Source organism: Gigantopelta aegis, chromosome 10, assembly GCF_016097555.1.
Source record: "Gigantopelta aegis isolate Gae_Host chromosome 10, Gae_host_genome, whole genome shotgun sequence".
Taxonomy (NCBI): domain Eukaryota; kingdom Metazoa; phylum Mollusca; class Gastropoda; order Neomphalida; family Peltospiridae; genus Gigantopelta; species Gigantopelta aegis.
In genome coordinates, this window is record NC_054708.1 from 27,349,122 (window position 1) to 27,376,933 (window position 27,812).

At 35.6% G+C, this 27,812-nt stretch overlaps 1 protein-coding gene across 1 annotated transcript; it reads right to left on the reverse strand.

Annotated features, from left to right (window-relative positions):
* Window positions 1-1,522: 1,522 nt before the first annotated feature.
* LOC121382540 (phosphatidylinositol 4-phosphate 5-kinase-like protein 1) lies at window positions 1,523-24,128 on the reverse strand. Its single transcript, XM_041511997.1, has 10 exons — window positions 24,083-24,128; window positions 16,194-16,480; window positions 10,415-10,480; window positions 9,998-10,155; window positions 8,666-8,734; window positions 7,775-7,865; window positions 6,356-6,451; window positions 5,381-5,453; window positions 3,766-3,922; window positions 1,523-2,273 (listed from the first exon to the last, which is right to left on the reverse strand). The coding sequence occupies exons 2-10, from the start codon at window positions 16,401-16,403 to the stop codon at window positions 1,805-1,807; spliced, it is 1,389 nt and encodes a 462-aa protein (XP_041367931.1). The 5' UTR covers window positions 16,404-16,480; window positions 24,083-24,128; the 3' UTR covers window positions 1,523-1,804.
* Between the last annotated feature and the right edge of the window lie 3,684 nt (window positions 24,129-27,812).

Here is a 27,812-nt window from a genome sequence, read left to right on the forward strand (position 1 = left end):
GTCACATAAGATCCATTATGTACATCGAACACAGCACAATACGGTTAAGCTATGTTTCCATATGCACATTTTCCGTAAACGTACTACCCGAATCTGCGAATCCGTGTCAATGTTGATCATTTCCATACACCTGCAATACCTGTGTCAGTACCTGCATATATACCCACGGCAATTAGCAATGCCGTGCAGTTTTTAATTCTCCATGACACTTTTTGTTTTTACTATGGACTATAAATGATTTTGTTTTCCCCCGTGGACAATTTCTTCATTGCAGGGGCCCCTGCGCATGCTGTAACCTCACCGTAGTGCAGGGGTGTAACATTCTCTTTGACAATGGCCAATACAGCACAAATTGAAATTTTGAGTAAAAGTCAGTATCTTATCTGTGATATTTGTATTTTTGCACAATTCTTTACACTGTTTTTATTTAAATCTTGAATTTTTATATTGATGTTGATCATCATCTTATTTGTTTGCATTACTATAGTTTGACACCCAATAGCCGATGTATTTTTCGTGCTGGGGTGTCGTTAAACATTCATTCATTCATTCATTCATTGCAGGGGTTGGTGTATACCCATCCATGAAGGTGCACTGACAGAAATTAATTTCAAAAGGACACAATAAGAACGTCAGACACTTTAGATTTCTTGTCCATATTAATGATGATGCTTTTTTTCCATATGCTGTGATTTCTCGTGGGATTCCACACACCTGTGGTCTGTCTATCTATGAAAAATTGCTAAAAAAAAAAGCAATTCCAAATTCACATCACTGGATCAGGCATGGTTCACAGATAACATGGAAACACAGACATAACAGACACATTATTTTGATAATTCGCGATAATTCGATAATACTTCACCTAAAAATATAAGACAACTCCAGAGAAGGCTGCAATTTGAGATCTATGATAGATATATTGGACTCAATTTCCAGGACAAACATGTAAAACAAACCCCAAAAAACATTTGTCAACTCAGTTTGCTTTGATCATTTGCTTAATAATACCCCAAAACACATTCCATCAAAGGATGCAATTTTTTTTTTTTTAAATTGTATCTCAAAGAATAAATAAAAAACTCTTCAGTTACAGCTGAGATATATAAGATCTATTATGAATTATAACAGAATATCAATCCAAAAAATATGTCAATAATTAAATTTCTGTTACATTCATTACAACGTAACGTCATCCCATTGGTCCAGATGTTGCAACAGGAGTTTGTTAATTTTTTGATGAACGTAAAAATTACTTTGTCAGGGATTGTCATATCTGAAGACGTCATTTTATATGGGCAAATTGTCTTATTGAGCGTTATATAGTTTATGGATAAAAAAATAATTCCAAATAAATTATGACGTTTTAGTGTTATTATTAGCCTGTATGATTCAAATTTAATTATAAGTATTGTCTGTTATTTCTTTTACGTTCATCTGGATATGAACAAAAAAATCATCCGCAAACTTATGTAAGAACAGCTTCGCCAATTCACAGTTTGCGGATGATTTGTTTTATTCATACCCTGATTAAAGTAAAAGAAATAACAGACAATCCTTAATTAAATAATAAAACCTACAAATCAGTCTGGATTCGATATTTTGCTTAACATCCATCAGAATATTCTATTCCAGCAGAAGAATGTGAAAAAAAGAAGAAGAAAAAACCCCTTCATTATCTCAGTAAAGACATTTCAGCATTCAAGAATTTAAAATACAACATCGGATCTATTCTGCAGATATATTATGGCACAATATAGTGTACAACATACAATAACAAAAGAAAAAAAACAAAGAAAGAAACCTATTTCACTCTTTCAATGATAAATTTAAGAAATCGGTCTGCATATTCTCCTGGTGGCACCGTCGAATGGTCTCCACACCCATATCTGACATTCTTATACATGCGGCCAGCAATCTGTCGATACTCGTACAGAGTGAAAAAATCGATGATTCCGAGAAAATAGCGCTTTTCCGGTCCGTCAATGATGTGCAGAGCGTTCTTGCAGTTTGGCAGCAGCCGCCTGTTGGATGAGCCCATGATGGTGTCGAGGTATGAGCTGTTGGTGAGGGAATGTGGGAACAGAAGGGAGGCATTGTGGTTCTTGGAGGAGTCCACCTGCTCCATGGGGGGGATGTCGTCATCCAGGGGGATGGTATTCATCTCGGTGAATTTGCTGTGAATGGGGCTGATGTCAGAAGACTCTTTAGTTGCTAATGTAATGTTGGAGTTTTCAGGTGACAAGGTTGGAGAAGATGTATTTGGGAGAGATCTGTGGATATTTAGAAGAAAAAAAAAAGAAGATAAATCAGGGATGTCATATAGCCTTCATCAATAGTGCAAAGAAAGAAACAAGTACATGTGTAGTCTTTCCTGTCATCTGTGTGTCATGATGGTTATAAAAATACTGTTAAAAGACTTTTGTTTAAACAACAAATATAGGAAAGGAAAACACAAAAAGGTTTGTTTAACAACACCTCATCATATTTTTAAACTAAAGCAGTTTGGAGTCTAACGTGGTTGTTTTGACCCATAGTCAGGAGAGAGTTCTAAAGAAGGGAATTGTTTTTGAGAAAATTACTAGCCCTAACAGAAGCTTCGGCTAGTGCCCCATGTATTATAGTAATACAGCTGGTAATTTCCACTAGCCCTAACAGAAGCTTTGGCTAGTGCCCCATGTATTATAGTAATACAGCTGGTAATTTCCACTAGCCCTAACAGAAGCTTTGGCTAGTGCCCAATGCAGTACAGTAATACAGCTGGTAATTTCCACTAGCCCTAACAGCAGCTTTGGCTAGTGCCCCATGTATTACAGTAATACAGCTGGTAATTTCCACTAGCCCTAACAGAAGCTTTGGCTAGTGCCCCATGCAGTACAGTAATACAGCTGGTAATTTCCACTTTTGCTTTATTTGTATTACAGTGATCTGGCAATTGTATGTGACACACCACCATCCTAAGTTGTTCCTACATGTGAGGTTTGATGGTCCTGTATGCATCGGTATGCAAGATATGATCCGGACAAGGATTTACTGTCATGTGCAGTAGACTGTGAAAAGTAGGTCACGATGACCTAGTAATAGTACACGACACACCGCCGTCCCAAGTTGTTCCTACATGTGAGGTTTGATGGTCCTGTATGCAAGATATAGTCCGGACAACAAATAGGTAACAGACAGACGGACGGACAACGCCATGCCCTAATACGACCCATCATAGACGGGCGTATAAAAATAGCAGGTCCAAAGAATTATGTTCTGCTGAAAAACCACATATGGCCTGCTAAAAACACGACATCATGGGCTTGGGATAGTGTGGAAAATTAAGACCTCTAAGATGTATTTTTGTTTTTCATTTTTAATACTGTAATGTTTATGTATTTGTTTTATATACTGTGTATTAATAATGTGCCATAAGCGTGGACCTTTAAAAAAAAATTCTAGTCAGAAAACCACCATTATCGGGAATAATGGACATAAATACTGGACCGCTGGCCACAAATGCCTGTAAGTAAATGACACTTTTTCAATGTTTTGCCTAATTTTAATTAATATTATCAGATCTAAAATATCATAAAAAATTGAAAACAATCCACAAAAATAATACTTACCGATTCAAGTATGAACTTTATTTTATGTATTTATAAAACATTTAAGTGAGTATATGTGAGTAAATATTATAAACTTGTACCCATTCCACGTGGTTTTTGTCAAAAATTAATCCAGTAGTCGAAAGGTTAAATATCAAACCTAAATGCTGCTTACTTTGCAAGTCTCTTCACTAGGTTCGGCAGTGTTTCCTTCATCTCATCTGAGTGAAGTTTCTGTCTTCCCACCAGTAAACTGTAGTCCTGGACCGACAGACCTCTAAGAAACTCTGTGTCAGCCTTAAGTTGTGTGATGAACCAGTCGCGCTGGGAGCCTGAGTCAAGGAAAAGAAAGGAATATTTGAAGGGTCCACGGGAATAATCTGTGATGTTATACTTTTGGTAATGTGATATTTTTGAATTTGGACTGTAATTGTGGAATATTTATACCTAAGCAAGTTTGATTTACCAAATATCCGATGTCTGATGGGACTGGGGAAATCAGAGCGAGTAAATCATACATGGAGCATGTCTTCAGCCACCGAATGATGCAGTACACCACTGATATATTAAAGGGACATTCCTGAGTTTGCTGCAATTTTAAGATGTTATTGACTAACAGAGACTTTTTAACGAATGTAATTACATATCAAATATATTTTTCTGCATAAAATATTAGTGTCTGTTTATTACACGGGTTTCTAATCATTCTAATATTTGTACTAGGTTAAATTCCATTTTATTTCCTAAAATATAATCTTTTCGTACATACAAAATTATTTGAAGACAAAATCTAGTTTGCACTTCTTACAAATATTAAGACGACCAGAAACAATGAATATACAGACACTGATATTCTAAACAAGAAAATATATTTAATATGTAAGTTTAATCGTAGAAATATTTTATTAGTCAGAAACATCTTACAATGCGGCAAAGTCAGGAATGTCCCTTTTAATTTATTAGAACAGACATAAAGAAATATATATATTGTACATTTTTAGCATAGAAATTGGGAATTTTTAATAAGACTTTCTTTTGGGAAGGAGCCTACATGTATGTTCGGACCCACAGAATGCCTGGATAAATCCTTGGTATGAACTGGCAACCCATAGTTAAAGTAAAACAGAGGAACTATTAAACTGCTTATTTAAACAGAACTGACCAGGGCTAACCTTCTCAGTAATTAAAACAGTCAAATGCAAAATTTTACACAGACAAGCTAAAACCTTTTGTACTGGACTATTGATATTTTAGTTACTTTAACCTCTCAGGCTTTCTGCCAGAAAATAATTTGGCAAAATAAAACAGATTATAAGTGACCCTATTATAGTCCATCCCATCATTCTATAAAAATGTTTTTTTCGTAAATAATTTCAGTTTGGTTTGACGTAAGAAGAAAAGTAAAAGTGTTTTGAAACCCCCCCCCCCAAAAAAAAAACATCGCCTATTTTTGTGTATAATTTACAAATCAATTGGCTCAGAAATAACTTCTAATGAATTCCATAGTATGAAAAAAAAGGTGTTCTCTGTGGCATGGATTATAGGTACCATATGGTCTGAAATCTTTTGAAATTGAACTTGGACAAATTTTAAACTGCAGTTCCCTTACTGTAATCTATCTAAAATTAAAACAATTTATCCATTAATTTCCAAGATTTTAGAGTATGTAATTTCACCCTTCGTACACTCTGGTGGAAACCCTGCCTCTTTGTAATAACTATAAAGCTAATTATCTAACTTTGATCAAACTTGCTAAAACAGAAATACATTCAGGACAAGACCTTACTTACCAATATCAATTGTTTCTTCCAAAAAATTCTGATCTTTCAATACTGTCACTACATTACAGCCAGGTGGATTGGGCTGTTAAGAAAAAATAGAAAGAAAAAAATTATATAACTATTGTAAACAATATTCATTTTGAAATTATATTTATTGAGTCATAAAAAAACAATCAAAATGTAAACCTGTACAAATCATAATTATATGTATACACATGCAAGTAAACTATATTTAAGAACATGACATGAGACATGGAATTTCACATTCAAAATTTAATAACACCACAAATGCCCTCGCCTGCTACCGACCCCGGTCGGGCTGCTGGTGCTCTCTTGCACTTGCCAGCTCAGGCGGTCCCTCCTCCCACCCACCTCAAACCCTTTCCTGTCCTGGCTGGAGGAGCCGGCCTAAGTCAACACCTGCGCCCATGACAGGCATGCATTACAACAGCTTGCTCTGAATATGCACGTTAAGCCCTTTGACCTGACCTGACCAGAATGGGTTCTTAGCCAGAAACAGCATGCATCACAAGACATCAGAATAAACATAGTTTGGTAACACATATACAGGTTAAAAAACCCCGCCAGACCTGTGGCTTCTTCAAGACGATTTTGCACCTCACGTTAGATGAATGTAATATTATCACAAGTGCTTGGTGACCTGAACATGACTCAAATAATCTACGGTTATCAAGTTTAAAATTTCTATTATTTTTATGATTAAAACGAGGTGCATGTGTGCAGGACATTTAGCAGGGGGTGTCTAGACTGTGTCGACCGCAGTTTATAGGAGGGTCAAGTCATACTCCCCTGGAAAATATATTGCAAAAACAAACACCCCAAAACTCTCCGCTGCATTGGTGCCTGAAAACTCTTTATAGACACACTAATACTTTGGTATTTATCCATGTCTCTGTTCTGACTGTATCAATACTATGGGTGTATTTTATATTTGAATAAAATACAAATGCAATATTTACTGACTCGTTGGTATCTTCCAGCTAAAGCTCCTTTGATGTCAAACCGATCTTCTAACCGATGGCTTGGGTAAAATATGCTCTGCATCACCAGGAAGTATTTCTGCATGACATATAAAATAACAGTTAACAGTAGATGTTTGGTCTAACAAAACATTATTACTAACAATATAATAGTATACTTACATGTGTGTATAGTGATCTAGTACATGTCAAAGTATCAGTGTTTCTGCCAGAAAGAAATTTTCGGGTATGGTGCTATGAAATTGAATGCAACTACAGTCAACAGTGGGTATGGAGGGCCTCCCCCAGAAAGAAAACGGGTTAAGTTTACGGTTAGGGTTAAGAAAAGCATACAGTAATGATAAGAGTAATTAATTTTGTCAAACCGTTAATTTAAAAAACCCAAAATCTACAAAAAATGTGGGTATGGCACCATACCTGTGTTACCCTCTGGCAGAAACCCTGTGTATAGATATCATATATATTATATACATGAAATTGAATCCCAAATTTAGAGTCTAGACTCAAGACTCCAATAGAGTCTAGCCCTCCTGTCCCGGAACCAGTCCCTGGCGATGTTAGAGATCGGATCCGAATCAGGCGTGCCTGAACCTATCTTGGACATGGGCATGTAAAAAAAAGTTACCATACACAACAGTGTCTAGGATCAATCCCCGTCGGTGGACCCATTGGTCTGTTTCTCATTCTAGCCAGTGCACCACAACTGGTATATCAAAGATTGTGGTATGTGCTATCCTGTCTGTGGGATGGTGCATATAAAAGATCCCTTGCTACTAATGGAAAAAAAATCCTGTCATGGACAGAAGAGCTGGCCAAGGCCGGCTCTTCTGCCCATGACAGGCGTGCGCTACAACAGCTTGTTCTGAATATGCACGTAAAACCCTATGACCTGACCTGAATGGAAAAATGTAGTGTTTCCTCACTGACACAATATCAAAATTACCAAATGTTTGACATCCAATAGCCGATGATTAATAAATCAATGTGCTCTAGTGGTGCTGTTAAACAAAACAAACAAAACAAACTTTAACTTTAATGACATGGCAACACCATACAAATTGTATGCATATGACGTCATTAGAGATTTGAAATTAAAGTTTTAAAAGCATGGGGGCAGAAATATAATTTGTGAAAGAATTTTGGGTATTATGTAATTAGTGGTAATAAACCAATTCCAAATGAGGTATTTTTAAAGTATACTATTCAAAACAGCATCCCAATATACAGCTCAGATTTATGAGTATCAGATTGCATGCTGTTTATACTTGATTTTATTTTACCCTTTTGTGGCAAGTCTTCCACACTAAAAAATATACATTTACGAAAAGGGATCAATAATCCACTGATTAAACTATGTGACTACTGTGACATAATAGTTTACACAAACTAATGATGTAAATACCTTGCTTTCTCCTGGCATAGTGATGGAATATAATCCAAGGAATTTCACAATCAAAGAGTGTGGATAGGTCAGAAAATGATGCAGATAATCACTGCCAAAAAGAAAAGAATTTCACTGAGGAATTATTACAAGAATATGTAAGAATAACTAATACAAACAAAATCTGTTTATTTTATCTAGTTGACACAGCTATAGAGGATAATAAACAAGGCACCAGTTATCATTATTATAAAATTTATGTCCCGAGTGAAATAAGTTTCACTTAAGCTGTCACAATCTTTAGCGATAGACAAATGAACATTATTTCACGAGGGACATAAATTTTATAATAACTGGTACCAAGTTTGTTATTCTATTTATTACACCAGTTAACGCTGGGGTAATAAAAATTGTTATGATCTAATTTTGTAAAAGCTACTTCTTCATTATTATCAGTTTTACTTGTATTTGGTTTTTTTTCTTTTTTCTTTTCTTTTTTATGCCAACATAGCCAAAACTGTGAAGTGTTTAAAGTTGCAGACAAATCTTTTCAGCATAACATATAAAACAATGGCAATATAAAAAAAACCCCATAAAACTGTTCAAGCTATTGAACTCATGTATTTTAACATTCACACCAATTACTGACTCCTGATTGTAATAAAATGCAATTTAAATAGGAGTTAAGCTGCTAATATAAATTAAATTTGAATTTAGCAAATTTCATTTCTAATTCACCAAAAAAACTACCTTAAAAATTGTGTCATTTTTAGACATACCATTTTTTGCAGTTTGGCTAAATAAAAAATAGAATTTGGCTACAGATTATCGTATCACATTTACCAAATTACTAATCATTTTGAACAGATACGTTTGTAATAAACATGTTTTACATAGAATTTAACTACTCACCCAATGTTAGCCAGGAAGAAATCCACACAATATTTCCTGTCAGTTTTGAACAAATACTGCTGGTCATTGCTGAAAGAAGTCATATTGTGTGATTGGACTGATAACAATCCATTAACAGACGGATGGAAGGATGGATGGATGGAAAGACAAAATTAAACACTGGTTTATAGCATGGGTACAACTAGTTATTAAGTAGCAAAATTAACGTAGTAGAATATCCAGATAATGGATGGATGCATTAGGTGAATATTTAGACCAACAGATGGGTTGATGGAAGGATGAATGGAAAGACAAAATTAAACACTGGTTTATAGCAAGGGTACAAATAGCTATTAAGTAGCAAAATTAACTTTGTAAAATATCCAGATAATGGATGGATGCATTAGATGAATGTTTGGACCGACAGATAGGTTGATGGCATGGCATGATGGCTAGTTTGTTTTTAAAATTGGTTTTATAAATAGGTGTTATAGCAAGGATGAATGAGAAAAATTATATTGTGAGTTGGACAGATAGACAGAAGGATGCTGCTGGCATAAAAATATGGATGGATGATGAAATGGTTAGCAGAATGAATGAATAAATGGATGGATAGATGGATGGATGGGTAAGTGGATGGATGGATGGATGGATGGATGATTGGATGGATGATTGGATGGATGGTGGATAGTTGAATGGATGGATGGATGGATGGACGGGTGGAAGGTTGTGTGAGTGAATGGATAAATGGATGGATGGATGAATGAATGAATGAATGAATGAATGGATGGATGGATGAATGAATGGATGGTTGAATGGATGGATGGATGGATAGATGGGTCAATGGATGAAAGAATAGGTGGATGGATGAATGGCTGGCTGGCTGAATATATTGATGAAAGGATGGATAAATGATTGGATTGGTGGGTGGATTGACGGATAGTTTGATTGGTTGGTGGTGGCTGGCTGAATGGATAGATGGAAGGATGGTAGGATGGATGGATGGTTGGTTGGTGGCTGACTGAGTGGATAAATTGAAGGATGGATAGATGGATGGATGATTGGTTGATGGTGGCTGGCTGAATGGATGGATGGATGGATGGAAGGAAGGAAGGATGGATGATTGATTGGTTGGATGGATGGATGGATGGATGGATGGATGGACAGACATCACTGGAAAGATAGTAAAGATACAATCGATGGTACAAGAGATATAAATGCTAGCTGCATTTTGTTATTTCGTTTCTTCGAAGGATAAATGGGTGGAGGCAAGAAAGGACAAATAGAGATTTAAGAAATGAAGGAAACCATAAAGCACATATCACTGACTGACTGGCTGACTGACTGGCATACCTCAGAAAGAAATCTTGACCACTTTTTGAGTTGCTCACAAACTCCAGATAGGGCAACTGTTCTGGAGCAACCGATGCTAAATACTGGTCTTCCTTAACATCAATAGCACGACGTATTGCAGCAAACACAGAGCTGGCATAACTGGCAAACACAAACTCCTGAATACAGATTAAAACAAAACAAAAATCTTTAAACATGCCTATGTACATACATGTATTTGTAATTATATTTTAAACATGTCTTTGAAATAATATGTAAGCAATTTGCCTGCCACTACTAATTGTCTAATAAAGTCTCTCTTACTCTGCAGAGTATATAGAATGATCTCTTAGCTGCTAACCTATGGTGTTAAAAATAGTGAAAACCCCCGCTGGTTTCCAACTACTACATATCATGACATCCCTGAAATATACATACCGTGTTATCAGGTGTAATGACCTGCACCTCCAATACATGTTGATAGTCTTCTGTCTGAAGATTTTCCTGAAGAGAATTTAAAATTTAAAAAAAACTTAATTAAATTCTAAAAAGAATGAGATCAATGAGTAAATTGATTTTAAAACCATACCAAGTGATGTATATCCATAAATCACTGTCAAAACAACAAGGACACTGGAGTTGAGAGGAAGCGAATATTTGTTTATTAATACCTCAGAACAGGGCTTCTAGAATTTTTATAAAATCCACTAGCCATGGGATCAGTGATTTTTTTAATTTATTAGCCACGATTAAAAATTCACTAGCCCTACTTCTCGTTAAGTTGAATTTTTTAAAAATAAATAACAGTAATAATCAGGTATGTCACCTAAACAGGGAGATACAGCTTAAAAAGACTAACATTGGGGGATTGGGGTGGGGGCAGGTTATTCATATTTACAAAATAGACATAACTGCAACATTTGACCAAACAATTTCACTAGCCATCAGGCATGGCAATAGTAGTTATTTACTAGCCCAACATTGACTATCACTAGAAGCCCTGCACTACAGCTATTTGTTGTCTAGATACCATATGGTAATGCTATGCAAAAACTTGTCTCCTGTGAAAGAGAAGAAACCTGCTTCTATCACATTTAGCAAAACCATTTTTTTAAAATTATTACATGTATGTTACAAATAACACTGTTTTAGACCGCACCAAAGTCAAAGCGATATAGCTGGTGCTTAAAATAGGTATGTCCAAAATAACATGCTAAAATTTAAGTACAAACATGCTCCCCTCAAAATATTTCACCTCAAAAACCACTGAAGTGTTCAACTTTAATAAAATTAAAATACCTGGAAATGTATTTCTGAATATCCACAACTCTTCAGTAACATATACTGGTAATAACATCACTGTGTTGAAAAGACTTTGCTGTGCTCATGACAGATAAAAAAAATCTGTTGCACCCAAATTAATGAGATCTAAAGCCCTGGGTCCAATTTCACAAAACATCTTAAGCTTAGTTTTGCATGTAAACATAAATCTATGACTAAATGACAATTTGTATTACTATTATAGTACAACAAATATAATTAGAAATACAGATATTTCTTTTTCTTTTGTTCTTAAAGGAGAGGACATATATTCAACGATATATAATGCACATTATTGCTTAATATCAACACGTATAATCGTATAGTTAATTAATAAAATGGTTAAATGTGACGGCAATTATATATAACGGGTGCAGCCATTTTGTACCATCTCAGTGAGTATGCCCTCTGGCGAGCTGGTGGTTACGTAATACTTAACGCGTAACGTCAGGAATGAGCCTTTGAACTAGAGAAACACAATCTACCTGGTTTTTGTGGGATGATAAATAGTCATACATTGCAATGTTCTGTAATAATACACATCCCAGTAAGCCAGCAATAAGTATATCCAGCACTGTATATATTATTTTTCAATACAAAATAAAATACCATTGTCAAAGTGGCTATACAACAAGTCGAAACAATTAACAATGTTTTGCCCATGCATTAACCTACGTACTGAAATGATACACGGAGTGTTTTCTTAGTTAATTGGTCTATGCTGTTAGTTGCTTTTACCTGTGATTCCTGATTGGCAGGTGTGTATTTGATTGGTAACCAGACGAGCCAATTAATTGACGCTGTCTAGACACAAAAATACATACTGGTATTGTGGAATATTACCTGTCGCCCCTAAAATTGTAATGGACATGGTTTATTACTGTAAATAGTTCTGTAAAACTATTGATTAAGTAGACTTTTCCATCTAAAATCCAGAACTGACCAATTACGTAGTCCCAAAGAAAAGAAAATTATTATCACTTGGGTATCGTGGGTTGTCGTTTTTGCTCCAACGTAGCATATCAATAGGCCTAATAGTGTATTATTTAACAGAGAAAAACTACTATAACCCCATTTTGTTCCGTTAATGCAACTGAAATTATTTAGTTAAATAGTTTAATATATTCAAAGAGAAGCGCCGTGTCGAAAATTACTGCTTTTGTTTACACTGTACATACAGGAGATGGTCAGGAGCTGACGTCACTTCGCCCCAAGCTATCCCACCGGACGTCACAAAAACGCTTTCCTTTGTATTATTTAACAGAGGAGTAAGGGGCTTACGATCTTTTCAGTCCAACAGTGCCGTACTGCGCGGCCTTTGGGTGTAAAAATAAACACTTTAAACGATCGGGATTGTCTTTTTATGGTTTTCCAAAGGATTGTATCCGAAGAAAGACGCGTGTATTTTATCGCAAAAGAAAAGATTGGACACCAACACTGCATAGTACTTTGGTGTCAGCCTATTTACAGCCCGGAGCCCGAACGTTACCCGGAGACAAATACAGTACTCGGTTGCGAATGCCGAGGTGTACATTGTACATATTTGGCACAAAGATACACCTCAGCATGATGTAAAAATACTATAACCCCATTTTGTTCCGTTAATGCAACTTGAAATATATTTAGTTAAATAGTTTAATATATTATTACGTCATTTATGCTGTTTTACAAGTCAGGCTGATCAAAGAGAAGCGCCGTGTCGAAAATTACTGCTTTTGTTTACACTGTACATACAGGAGATGGTCAGGAGCTGATGTCACTTCGCCCCAAGCTATCCCACCGGACGTCACAAAAACGCTGACCCCAGTTAGCAGGAATAATCATGTTTTTTTATTAACTCTAAAATTACACGATTTTCATTTGCTAAAGTATCCGAGTTTGGTTTTGTCTCCGGGTTACTTTCGGGCTCCGGGCTGTAAATTGGTCGACCGGTCTGGTCTTGCTAAAGTATCAGTATGTGTTGGTGGTCCGGGTATGCATCTTTCCAACACATAAGGCTCTTGTTTGAGTTGACCCTACCTTTAAGTGGTTAAAAGGTTGTGTAAATTTCTACTGTATGTATATTGAATTTATATTTATTAAATATGCTGGTCAAAATTAATAATTTATGCTGCAATTCAAAATAATCAGTTATCTTGCAGTTTTAAATTAAAAGTTTGTTTCAGGGTAAATGAAATTGACACATATCGATCAAAATGTGTTATAGTCTGTTCCAATAAAGGTCATAAATCTCCTGTTTACTGACATCTTTATTTTAATTTCAAGAGTAAACACCACCTTGTACATCAATGAGAGCCCAAACAAGTAAATGCTAAATTAGGTACAGTATCATTAAATAGGTATTTACAAAATATTTACTTGTCAGTTTAATATGAAAGAAATAATTGACGAAAATAATTTTTATTCTATTTCCGACACTACTTTAGTCCAGCAAGCTACATGTATGTGTCACACTTTTAAAACAAAGATTAAAATTCTAATACATTTATAAAACAACTGGAGCACAATTCATTGCAGACGAGACATACTATTGTACAATAATCTAACAAGATGCCAGCCACGTGTGATGATTACAGGGTCTTTGGCCATCCTATCAAAAGCCGACATGATACATCGTGTGTGAATGGGTTTTAGCACGCTAATACTGAAGTCGACCATTTCTTTGATTTCACTGTTCAAGTTCACTGCAACTTAGTTGGGTGAATTGTTCTTTTGTCATGACTTTGAAATATATCTACATTCTTAATAAGATACAGTTGTAATGGTACATATATGCTAATGTTTAACCATATTTATGTAACCATACCTGTTACGTAAATGAACACTGCAAAATATGCTTGGCGTTGATCTCACAAAAAACACTAAGGACTAAACAGGTTAACTGATGTGTACACAGATATGTTTGTAAGTTGATCTCATTGAAGATAACTGTGACTTGGATTGAACCAAAAAGTATACAGACATGTGTTGCTAGGAAGGTAATATTTCAAAGGGAGGCCACTCGCATTAATTTCATTTCGCATTTTAGTCTACTCACCGTCACTCGCATTAATTTAGGGACACGTTAATTTCATGATCTACAGTATTTACAATGTGTTTGCAGCATGCACCTGCTGTCTCCCAGAAAGAAAATGGGTTAGGTTTAGGGTTAGGGTTAAGAAAATCATACAGTAATAATAAGAGTCATTAATTTAAGAAGAAGGAAATGTTTTTATTTAACAACGCACTCAACACATTTTATTTACGGTTATATGGCGTCGGACATATGATTAAGGACCACACAGATATTGAGAGAGGAAACCCGCTGTCGCCAGTTCATGGGCTACTCTTTTCGATTAGCAGCAAGGGATCTTTTATATGCACCATCCCACAGACAGGATAACACATACCACGGCCTTTGATATACCAGTCGTGGTGCACAGGCTGGAGCGAGAAATAGCCCAATGGGCCCACTGACGGGGATCGAACCCAGGCTGACTGAGTGATTAATTTTGTCAAAAGGTTAAAGGGAGAGTAATCTCAAACAAGATGTGTAGGAAAGATGCATACCCGGACCACCAACACATACTGACACTTTAAGAAATAAAAAACGCGCAATTTTAGAATTATTAAAAACCCATGATTATTCCTGCTAACTGTGGGCAGCCATTTTGTTTTGTTTTTGTGACGTCCGGTGGTATAGCTTGGAGCAAAATGACGTTAGCTCCGTCAAACTCCTCTATGCACAGTGTAAACAAACGCTCTAATTTACGACAAGGCGATTCGCTTTCATCAACCTGACTTGTAAAACAACATAAATGACTTGATAGTATAATAAACTATTTAACTAAATATATTTCAATTTGCATCAATAGAACGAAATGGAGTTACAGTATTTTTCTCTTTTAAAAAATCCAAAGAAAATATGCATATTATTAGGCCTATTGGTATGGTACGTTCGAGCAAAAACAACTCACTCACGATACCCAAGTGATAATTTTCTTTTCTTTGGGACTACGTAATTGGTCAGTTTTGTGATTTTAGATTGGAAAGTCTACTTAATCAAGGGTTTTACAGAATTAGTTACAGTAATAAAGCAGGACGGCTGATAATGTTCATTACGATTTGAGGGGTGTCCGCGCGGTATCACACAATACCCTGTGATCTTAATAAACGAGACGCGTCTTTTTAGTGTGTCTAGACACAGTGTCTGGGGACTGTCTAAATATACACCTGCCAATCAGGAACCACAGATATAGGCCATGGAAAGAAAAGACCAATTAACCAAGAGAACACTCTGATTATTATTTCAGTACGTGGGTTAATTTATGTACAAAACATAATAGTTATTTCAACACATTGACAATGGTGGTTTATTTTGTATTGAAAAATAATATATACTTGAAGCTGGCTTACTAGGATGGATATTATTACAAAACATTGCAATGCATCTGCAAAAATCAGGTATGTTTTGTTTCTTCAGTTCGAAGACTAATTCCTGACATGACATGTTAGGTATTACGTAACCACCAGCTTGCCAGAGGGTGTACTCACTGGGATGGTACAAAATGGCTGCGCCCGTTATATATAATAGCCGTCACAATTAACCATTTTATTAATTAACTATACGATTATACTCATGCAATAATGTGCATTATATATCGTTGAATATGCATACCAGGCCAAATGCCTTAATTGTCCATTCCTTTAAGTTAAAAAAAGCAATATCTGCAAAACAGATGGGTATGACGCCATACCCATTTTACCCCCTGGCAGAAACCTTGCTGTGTTTTAGCTACAAACTAAAGATAGTCCGTTTTAACAGTACTTTAGAAATAGATGTTTAAGCCTTACCCTTGGCCCCAACTCAGGATAGTGTGTTTTAACAGTACTTTAGAAATAGATTTTTAAGCCTTACCCGTGGCCCCAACTCTGGATGAGTGAGGAGCACCTGCTGTATGCCTTTCCTCATACATTGCAGCATCTGATAACGATGGTGATCAATGTCAACCTCGACCACACCCTTCCGCTTCAACCTCTTCTGAAGTCGATTCCATGCACTGCTCCTCTGTGGTGGGTCCGTGGGTTCAGGAGGGGCACTACCACTTCCTATGTCATGCATCTCCATTGCTCACAGATAACAGATCACAGGAATCAGAAAAAGTAGACTAATATGGCACCACTAATCACACAAGATTATATGCACTGAAATTAAAATTAAAATTAAAATTAAAATTAAAATTAAAAAAGTCAATCAATCAATATAAACAAGCATTTAATGGATTTTTAAATAATGTTGTCACGAGAGAAAAACAATCTGCTTTTGCCGTTTATAGTATTATACACAGTGTCATGTATATGTACACGTATGCACCTTTTATAAACATACATTTTCCCACATCAAAACTCGGAATTGACGAAGCAAGAGCCAATTAATTGCCATTCAAAGTACATATATGTACACAATATATTTTCCGTTAACAGCGTTTGCTTTCTATCTTTAAGCATTGTACAACTATTTAGATTAAGAAATTAGTGTTAACTATGTTGACATTATGATAACCAGTATTAAATTAGATACATGTACATGTATCCTAATAAAAAGAAAGAAACCCAACCCAAGTGGTTTAAATTTACACAAATCGAGAGTAAAGTCGCTATCAGAGTAAGGGCTCTATAATTGCTTTTCAGTTTATAAACTAAAATGGTAGAAGCAGAGATTTCTTCCCATTCCACAAAATTAATTTTTAATCTTGCTGCTACAATCACAAAATTAATTTTGAACATTGCAGATGCTGGTACAAGTATGTTATATCAGATACATGCATGCACCATATAGCCTTTGATTCAAGCTGGAGATGAAAATGACATTGTGCAAAAATACAGAAAACTTTGCAAGTTGATGACAAGTAAGGGATTTATTGTTAGCTTTTTATACACCCCAAAAAACAACTTCCAAGAACTGGAACCAATTTTCAGTTGTATTAAAATTAATATTTACCGTGGGAAAAAAAAAAAGAAATTGTGTTTCTGTCAATTAAAATATAAAAGTAAAACATTGATAGATGAAAACAAAAATGATTTTTGGTTTTGGTGTTTATTTGACAGGATTTTGTGGTCTGAGGTTAAAGTTCATTCTAGAGCCACGAAACATGCCATTCTTCACTATGTCTTTATGGACAAGTATTGCAGTTTTATTAATAAATATAAATACTGTAGATCCTGAAATTAATGCGATCATAATATTAATGCAAAAAATGTGAGTTTGTGTTATTCGCATTAATAACATGACACATTTATTTCTATGTTTTGTGTCACATGCTATTAAAATAAAAAATTATTAAAATTCGAATACATTTATAAAACAACTGTAGTACAATTCATCATAGACAAGACAGACTAACTGTCCAATAATTCAGCAAAAGCAGACACGATTATATGTGTATGAATGGGTTTTGGCATGCTAATCCTGAGGTAGACTAGTCCACTGTTCATTTTGCTGCAACTTTGTCGGAATACCTCAGGAAGTAACAGTTGTAATGGTATATGTATGCTAATGTTTAGCCAGATTTAGGTAACTATACTCTTCAAAAAAAAAGATGGGGAACCTGAACTATTAATGTTAATATCAACTATTAGACCAAAAATACGTTTTGACCACAGACATCCTAGTAAAGAACGTTCAGGTCCGTTTATCAACACACCAAAACACATTCCATAGTTTGCACGTGCACACTGTCATTCTCGATTTTGACAATTTCGATTAATCACTGTGAACATTATTTCTGTCAATTTCTTTTCATTCTGTTGATCATACAGTTGTTATTGTTTTGTTTTTAGTCATTTTTATTGTTTGAATTTGGGATTTACTGATAAAAAGATCTTTAGTGGTCATAAAGTCTACTGTAATACTGAACTACCGGTTGTAATGTTTGCCCAATTAATTCACTATTATCATATAACCATTCTCCACAGCCAATATACCTTACAATTTTGGCATTGTAAATTCTTATTAGAGTTCCCCTACTTTTTTTAAAGAATATATATACCGGTACACGTTAGGCAAATGATTGATGCAAAAATACGCTTTGATCTCATTAAAAACACTAGGGACTAAACAGGTAAATTGATGTGGACACTGACATATTATTGAGTTGATCTCATTGAAAACGCCTGTAATTCTGATTTAACCGAAATGTACACAGACGTGTGTTATTAGAAATTAATTGCATGTCAAATTTTAGTCTGCCCATAGTCACTTGTATTAATTTAGGGATGCATTAATTTCAAGATCTACAGTATCTTGACTATTGTTTTTACAAACTGTACATAAAAATAGAACACTATTCTTATTCCCAAAATATTAAAATTATTGACAAAACACAAAAACACTTTCACAGGCTGGGAACTATCGAAAAAATCAGCCCCACCTCCATCTCAAAAACAAACCCATTTTTCTTTAAACAAAAACTGCGTAAGCACAATATTTGATTATATATACATGTACATGTCATGTTTTCTGGCCGTCATTGGAAAATTTCTTAGCTACTGTGTATTTGAAGCAGCTACATATATAACATAGAAGAATTTACAAATTATACTGAATTTGAAAACTGTTACTAGCCCTATTTTTATGTAGATATTAGAGTTACACAAACTTAATACAGGGCTTGAACTTAACGACAGCACCAACGGCAATTGTGATCGTTGAGATATAAATTGCCGTAGGTCAGGAGCATCATGACACAAAAGTGCTGACCTTAATGTTCCTCAATGATGGCAAAATGTTTACGCCTGATGTACATTATTTGCCAAGCCCAGCATATAATATTAGTACATACAGTAAAATAACCTGTCAGTGTTATTTATTTGCTGCAAAAGTAATTAAAAAACATTGCTGTGGGCAGGCTTTAAAATGCCAATGGTGAGCCATTTCATTTTGTTTTTAAATTGCTGTGTGGGAGACAAATTCTTAAATTCGAGCCTTGTAATATTAAAATAGTGTCTGTTAACATAAAATTAAACATGTTAGAATAGCTGAACTGCATGTACTAGCTTGTCAAATTCAGCTCAAACCGAAAGGATATTAATGTAAAATATATAAAATCATGGCAACAGCTGTAAACTGAGCTATCATTGTACGGTAGCAAATTAGCATTGCAATATTCATGATAACATCATGACTGACTGCATGTAGTGCACTACAAAGATTTTGTTCACTATTATGTATAGACCTTTTCATGGGTTAAAATAACATTTTACAGCACCACATTTCATTTGGTTCTTTTTAATGTCAAACGAAAATAATAAATAAGTACTGTGAAATTTAAAACACATGTGCTTATAAGGAGGGATGTGGACATTTTGAGGCTGAAATTCAATGTTGATGTTTTAAAGACTGTCTAAAAACAACAAAAAATTGTTATTATATTTTAAAGGAGAGGACAATTAAGGCATTTGGCCTGGTATGCATAGTCAACGATATATAATGCACATTATTGCTTAATATCAACACGTATAATCGTATAGTTAATTAATAAAACGGTTAAATGTGACGACTATTATATATAATGAGCGCAGCCATTTTGTACCATCTCAGTGAGTACACCCTCTGGCGAGCTGGTGGTTACGTAATACTTAACGCGTCACGTCAGGAATGAGCCTTAGAACTAGAGAAACACAATCTACCTGGTTTTTGCGGGATGATAAATAGTCATACATTGCAATGTTCTGTAATAATACACATCCCAGTAAGCCAACAGTAAGCATATCCAGCACTATATATATATTATTTTTCAATACAAAATAAAATACCATTGTCAAAGTGGCTACACAACAAGTCGAAACAATTAACAATGTTTTTCCCATGCATTAACCTACGTACTGAAATGATACACAGTGTTTTCTTAGTCAATTGGTCTATGCTGTTAGTTGCTTCTACCTGTGATTCCTGATTGGCAGGTGTGTATTTGATTGGTAACCAGACGAGCCAATTAATTGACGCTGTCTAGACACAAAAATACATACCGGTATTGTGGAATATTACCTGTCGCCCCTAAAATTGTAATGGACATGGTTTATTACTGCAAATAGTTCTGTAAAACTATTGATTAAGTAGACTTTTCCATCTACAACCACAGAACTGACCAATTACGTAGTCCCAAAGAAAAGAAAATTATCACTTGGGTATTGTGGGTTGTCGTTTTTGCTCCAACGTAGCATATCAATAGGCCTAATAGTGTACATTTTTCCTTTGGATTATTAAACAGAGAAAAATACTATAACCCCATTTTGTTCCGTTAATGCAACTTGAAATATAGTTAGTTAAATAGTTTATTATATTATTACGTCATTTATGCTGTTTTACAAGTCAGGTTGATCAAAGAGAAGCGCCTTGTCGAAAATTACTGCTTTTGTTTACACTGTACATACAGGAGATGGTCAAGAGCTGACGTCACTTCGCCCCAAGCTATCCCACCAGACGTCACAAAAACGAAACAAAATGGCTGCCCCCAGTTAGCAGGAATAATCATGTTTTTTTATTAACTCTAAAATTACGCGTTTTTCATTTGCTAAAGTGTCAGTATGTGTTGGTGGTCCGGGTATGCATCTTTCCAACACATAAGGCTCTTGTTGGAGTTGACCCTACCTTTAACAGCCTTTAACAGTGATGTCACATTGTGAGATACATAAAAACTAATGTAAAAACAATAATTAAAAACTCATATACTAAAGATAAATCTGTTACAAAAAAAAGCAAGAAAAAAAAAGCATAGTAAAATGAAGACCGTATGTATTTAAGATTTGTTGCACTGAGGCAATTTCAACAGGTTTTGGTGGGGTTTACAGCTCAAACCTTGACCCATGACATTGGATTTTGATATCAGAAACATTTATAGCAATTTTTTGTTGTTTCAAACATCATTGTTTGACACTACATTTTAAAGGGGGCGAGATTTAGCTCAATCGGTTGAGTGCTCACCTGAGGTGCTTGTTTCGCATGATCGAACTACCTCAGTGGATCCATTCAACTGATTGGGTTATTTCTCGTTACAACCAGTGTACCACAAATGGTCAAAGGCTGTGGTATTTGCTTTCATCTCTGTTGGAAAGTGCATATAAAAGATCCCTTGCTGCTAATGGGAAAACCCCCCACAAAACACTCCCAACCTGAATCGCAAGAGCAGAAGATGGCTTACACGCATCACTGAGACTCTGAGCCTGACTTAATTAACAATCAAGAAGTCAGAATTCTCAAGGTGAGTTGGCTGAATTCTGGGTGTCCTACACTGGGGATAAAGCCTACGTCACGAATGCTCGTATACAGGACAATACAACCGATGATGACCAGGTGAAGAGGAAGAGAAGGCAGAGAGCACCAGAGGCAGCAATGGGGGGACCAAAACCATCGACTACTCTAACAGCGGCGCCCCACCTCCACGCAGGCCGGTGTTACCTCATTATATCAAGATAGACCCGCCAGCCAGCTTGGACCTCTCTTCACCCAAGTCAGTTCAACCTCCACAATCAGCCTTTTTAAGGGCCACGGGGAACGAACCAATGACGGTCGTCACCAGAGTTGCCGACAGAAGCTCTCTGTCATGTATAGCAAAGCCAACGAAGTGGTGCTGGTTTGAACAGATAGGGCCAACCAGTAAACAACACCTGATTGTTACCAAACCCACCTATGACTTGCTGCCAAACAAGGCATCTAGAAAGACATTCCTGCACCACTATGACAAACAGCGAGGCAGCTTTATCCAGAGCGGGCTAACTGGCAGCTTCTAGGCCATGTGATGATTACAATCAATCATAAGGGCCAATACCAACACACCTACATGTACATCCGAAACGGTGCCACCAATGTGATGATCCATGAGGTACTGCACAGGGTCTTCACTAACAACTACATGAGCGTCTTGCACAAGTTGTAAGCAAAAATCTGGCCTTCCCCTCCCCAACTTAACTATTCTGTCTTGGATGCAAGGGCTTGGTCATGCAAGAACGTGTGCCTATGACAGGCATGCACTACAACAGCTTGCTCTAATTGTACACGTTAAACCCTATGACTTGACCTGACCTAATGGAAAAATGTAGCAGGTTTCCTCTGAGGACTACAGATTCGTCCACTGGACAATTCGTCCACTCACCTCAGACAATTCGTCCACTCACCTCGGACAATTCGTCCACTTGATGACTGCATTTTTTTCAAACATATTAATAGTTATTTCTTTGACATTGTAATCGTTTCTTAACATTATTTTGTGGTATACTATAACCAAAAAAGTAAAATAGAGTTAGAATTTAACATTAATATCCAGTTTTTATTATCTGTTTGTATTCATTATGCAGACGATTCGTCTACTCGCTCGTACATTATCTCACATGTCATGATGGGGTAAATAGGTAATAAAAGCTTCCGCGTCGGAAGACTTTATTACCATGTCATGTTCTCCTTCAATGGCGTAAATTCTATCCACTGTACCCTCCCTCATCACATGTTATCCCCATATGCCTAATAACCTCGAAATAAAATAAAAACTTGTTGTCTTCAATTCCAATTTAATTAAATGTTGTTTTAGATGCTACTGGATCCAACTTGGTGAAACAAGCTTAAGCTAATTACTTCACAATATCACAATAGAGGACACCTGTACACTTAATTGATAAAGCAATCAGAAACCAAACAAGGTGAAAGGGAAGGGCTAAAGATTATCTTTACTGGGCATATTGTACTAAAAACATCCTACGACATGTAGTGTGAAAGGTGTACATTATAGAAACAATAACTGAATAAATAGAAACGCCAAAGAATTATGTCTGCAGAGCATTAATTGTTACAAAAACATCTACCAATAGTAATCTAATGCAATATAATTTATTTTCACCTTTGTAAGTTTATGACACAGCAAAAAAAAATACGGGGTAAAATATATCTAATAATTTATTTAGCCCCCACGTACATTTAGTACACATTATTTAGTCCGTGGACGAAATGTACTGGGGAAATAAAAACCCAGTGGACGAATCGTCCGGAACTTATTTTTTGTAGGGAACGAATCGTCTCGAGTTCCTCAGTGGACGAATCGACTGAATCCCGTCACATTTGGTGTATTTTGATGTCTGGATCTGTAACTGTTATGTGTTATCAATATTGATATAATTGACTGTGTTCATATCTTTGGATATATTTTCTTCTATAAACATCAATAATTACGATTATTCCACTTTGCTTAATATATATTTTTCCTGTTGTTTATAAATACAAGTTTTTTTTTTTAAATAAGGCTCAAACATTGTCACGATTGTGCAGCTGTCAGTGTGAAAATATAACGCATGTTCTATGATGTTTGTTGCCAGATTTGCAGTTGATGCTAGCACAGACGCGGGTGTTTTGTCACATTTCGATTCAATGCATTTCATTTTGGACTAGTACCATACTCACCAGACCCAGACCCAGTGTGTTTTGGACTTATTAAACAGTAAACATTGTTAAATGCATCAGATGACTGTAATGAACATGCCTGGTAGCTTTTTCTTGCTGAAGGTCTAAAATAATTTCATTCTTCATAAAACCTAATCTTAATTCGTTTTACACAATATTATTTATTTCCATATTGAATAAAATTGTTTTCTGACTGACTCAGTGACTGAGGTTTTGCTTGGATGGAGACCCATTTCAGATTTCTGATTTCAATAATTAAACTGAATATTAAATGCGTGAGCCATAAATTGTAAAATAGATAAATCAATAGCCAATAAAGCTTTCGTAACTGCGGTAAACAAACAGACTAAAAATAAACTTACTAGCAAATGAACAGCAGTTTCTTCCTCCTTTATATTTGCAAAAATGCATTTACTAGCGTAACTGGTTTTATACGTATATTAATTTAGAAGCGGACCAAACTTGGACATCAGTTAAAACATTACTTTTATTTAAGAAACGCCTACATTTTCGGCTAAGAATTTTAAAAAAGGAGAAATATTTACACGTAGTATGTATGACTTATATCCATTAACATGCGTGTATTCGTTCTGAGATATCAGTTGATTTTAGGCAAAATAATGTTAGCTGACCATAAGCTATAACTATTTTGTCATGCTTCCTTATGTTTTCGCCAATATAGTATTTTCGTATCAATTTGAGAGCGATTATAACTGTCGGTAGGACTTTCCTTTGGCACTGTCACGTATAAAGAACATTATAAATACTTATAATAAATAGGGTTAGTAACACTGCCAAAGGAAAGTCCTTCCACATTTTAATATGTCTACATATATTTGATAAAACAACAATACCCTGTACATAGTACTACTAGTTAGTAGGCAGGGTTTTATTTTTAAAAAATTGACTCGACACCCGAAGCTTTGATTTTTGAAATTTTAGCGTTATTTTACCAAAAAGAAAATGAAATTTTTCAGTTTGATTTAAAAAATATCTAATTAAGCTAAGTTAGATTTTAAACAAGTAATTCAAATTAAAATATCTATTTTGCATTATGAAATTGTGTGCATGAGAGAAGAAGTGCTATACATATTGTTATCAAAATATATTTCATTATTATCTGTATATAATAAACTAAAGGAATATTTACAGTTACAGTGTCTGGTTACCATATAATAATATCATGCACAGATATGAAATACAAGCTCAAATGCACTTTTTTTTCTTCTTTTTTTGTGTTCGCTATGAATGGAGAACGTCAAAAGTATACGCTTGATTCGTCACCTGTGTCGCCATTGCTCGGCAAATCACAAACAACAGCCTGCTGTCAGTTTCAGTCTCAAAAAATTAACTTTCAAAGTTTAGTTTGTATAACACATTGATCATGTACATATTTTTAATAAAATATACTAAAGTAGACAAAGACCGTTTTCACTTTTTTTTATTTTACGTGTGTTAAAATTGACAAATTCAAATAAATATTATTTCGTTTGGAAAGGGTAAAATTAGTTTGTTTTGTTTAACAACATCAGTGTTCGAGCATATTGATTTAATAGGCCTAATCATCTGCTATTGGGATGTCAAACATTTGGTAATTTTGACATATAATCTAAGAGGAAACGGGTGCATGTGCAGGGGGAGGGTATTGGGGATTGAAACCCGTACCTGCCCAAGATAAAAAAAAAATATATATGCATGGCCCCATATAAACTTCGCTCAACAACCCTCAACCCCGCTGAAATGCCTGCATACGCACCTTGGAAACCCGCTACATTTGAATTTTTTTTTTTTTTTTTTTTTTTTTAGCAAGGGATCATTTATATGTACCATCCCACAGACAGGATATGACATACCATGGCCTTTTATATACCAGTCATGGCGCACTGGCTGGGATAAGCCCGCCGATGGGAATCGATCCTAGACCGACTGCGCATTTAAAAAAACCACACGCTTTTTTAGGTCTAAGTAATGAATAGAAATAACATATAGTCTTCATAAATGTTAAGGGCTGGACGTAGCCCAGTGTTAAAACGTTTGCTTGAAGCACGGTCGGTCTAGGGTCGATCCCCGTCGGTGGGCCTATTGGGTCTATTTCTCACTCTAGCCAATACACCACGACTGGTATATCAAAGGCCGTGGTATGTGCTATCCTGTCTGTCGGATGGTGCATATAAAAGATCACTTTCTACTAATGGAAAAATGTAGCAGATTTCATCTCTACGACTGTGTCAAAATGACCATATGTTTGACATCCAATAGCCGATGATTAATAAATCAATGTGCTCTAGTGGTGTGGTTAAACAAAACAAACTTTTTACTTTCATAAATGTTACGTATATCGAACACACCGCCCTCTTCTACCCCTACAGCATTACGTAATTATTAACACTACCTTACACGTAACGCTTTTACCAACTGCTGGCCACTGTCAAAATTTCAAGGCAAATCCCCCCATCGACCCGTGGAAAGGTATTGTACCATACCTCTATGGATATAAATATATTTTGGAGATATGAGATGATCCCTCAATCAAGAAAGTTAAATTTGTTCAAAATCAAGTGAGAAGCTCAGCGCCTGCGCAAATCACGTACATTCCCAATTCTACTGGCGTCCCGCTAATTGAAGAAAAACAAGCTGACCATTGCGTTTGCAGTTGACCGAGATAATGTAGATAAGCGAGCATTGCGAAACTATAGTGACGTGGTGGACCTTTTATGTACCAAACAGAACTGGATCATCTATTCTAAATATTTAAATAAAAATATTCCAGACACTGCAGCTTTACATTCAGATTGTGAACTTTAGAGAATGGTGTGGATTGATGCTGATTATTGGAGTGTAAAACATACATGATAAAACCTTGGTAGGTAATCAGGAAATATTTGTTCATTAATAATAAAAAGATAGGCAAAAAGATACATGGCCGCCTGCTAAGAAAGAAATATATAGCCAGCTGGAAATAGTACAGCACATGGTGACTGTGGGTTTGGGTCATTGTGTGGAAAATCCGGTCCTCAGATATATTTTAGAGCATTATAAAATTAAAATATAACAAAATCATGAAATCAGCCTCAGCTAAATAGAAGAATTTTTTGGTAATTTTAGCAGTTGAATTTTCTTTTTCAACTGCTAGGTGTAAAAAATTATTATTAACCTCTAGGCATTGGTGCTTATTTCTGCATGAGTGGCTTGTCTTTTTCAGGGGTGGATAGTATTCATTAAGCTTCTAGATAATCAAGTTGAGGTGGTATACAAGGTATTTAACAACATTTAGTGAAATATTAGCCATCCCCAGGTATCTGTATTAACCACAATTTTGGTGGTTCTTAGTTCTTCATGAGTGATGTCCATTTTGGGGATAGAGTAGCTTATGGATAATCAAGTTGGGGTGGTATACATACATGTATATGGTATTAGCCACAGAAAGTGAGTAATCAACCATCCACAGATATCTGTATTGGCCATGGTGCTTAACCTAATTTAGGTGGTTTTTAGGTTAAAGGACACAGTTTTTTATTTTGCATGAGTATCATGTCCATTTCTGGGGTGAATTGGCTCATATGGACCATCGTGTTCAGGTGATATACATGGTTTAGAACTATTTTTATTTTTGTATCCAGGACCGATCATACCTAGCTTAAAATAACTAGTGTTTACAAAGAATAAGAATAAGAACTCGCTAACATAATATGTAGGATCTTTTCCAACTAGATTAAAAGGTTACTGTTTTAATCTCCAGTTACAGCCATGGTATCTTGTGTCTCCACGAGTACTAGCTAGAGTATTCAGGCACGGGCCGAGTCTAGCAAGACTCCAGTCCATTCACAGAACTAAAGAAATGTGCAAGGTGGAATATAATGATCAACTATAATACAAGGACAATGTAAGACAATAAAAAGAAATGTTTTATTTAACAATGCACTCAACACATTTTATTTACGGTTATATGGCGTCGGACATATGGTTAAGGACCACACAGATTTTGAGAGGAAACCCGCTGTTGCCACTACATGGGCTACTCTTTCCGATTAGCAGCAAGGGATCTTTTATTTGCGCTTCCCACAGGCAGGATAGCACAAACCATGGCCTTTG

Coding starts and splice junctions, on each gene's coding strand:
- LOC121382540 (XM_041511997.1), bottom strand. CDS start 16,403: ATGGAGATGCATGACATAGGAAGTGGTAGTGCCCCTCCTGAACCCACG. Junction 10,481..16,193: donor ATCCAGAGTTGGGGCCACGG/GTAAGGCTTAAA, acceptor AATTCTCTTCAG/GAAAATCTTCAGACAGAAGA. Junction 2,274..3,765: donor CTAGTGAAGAGACTTGCAAA/GTAAGCAGCATT, acceptor AAATATCCACAG/ATCTCTCCCAAATACATCTT.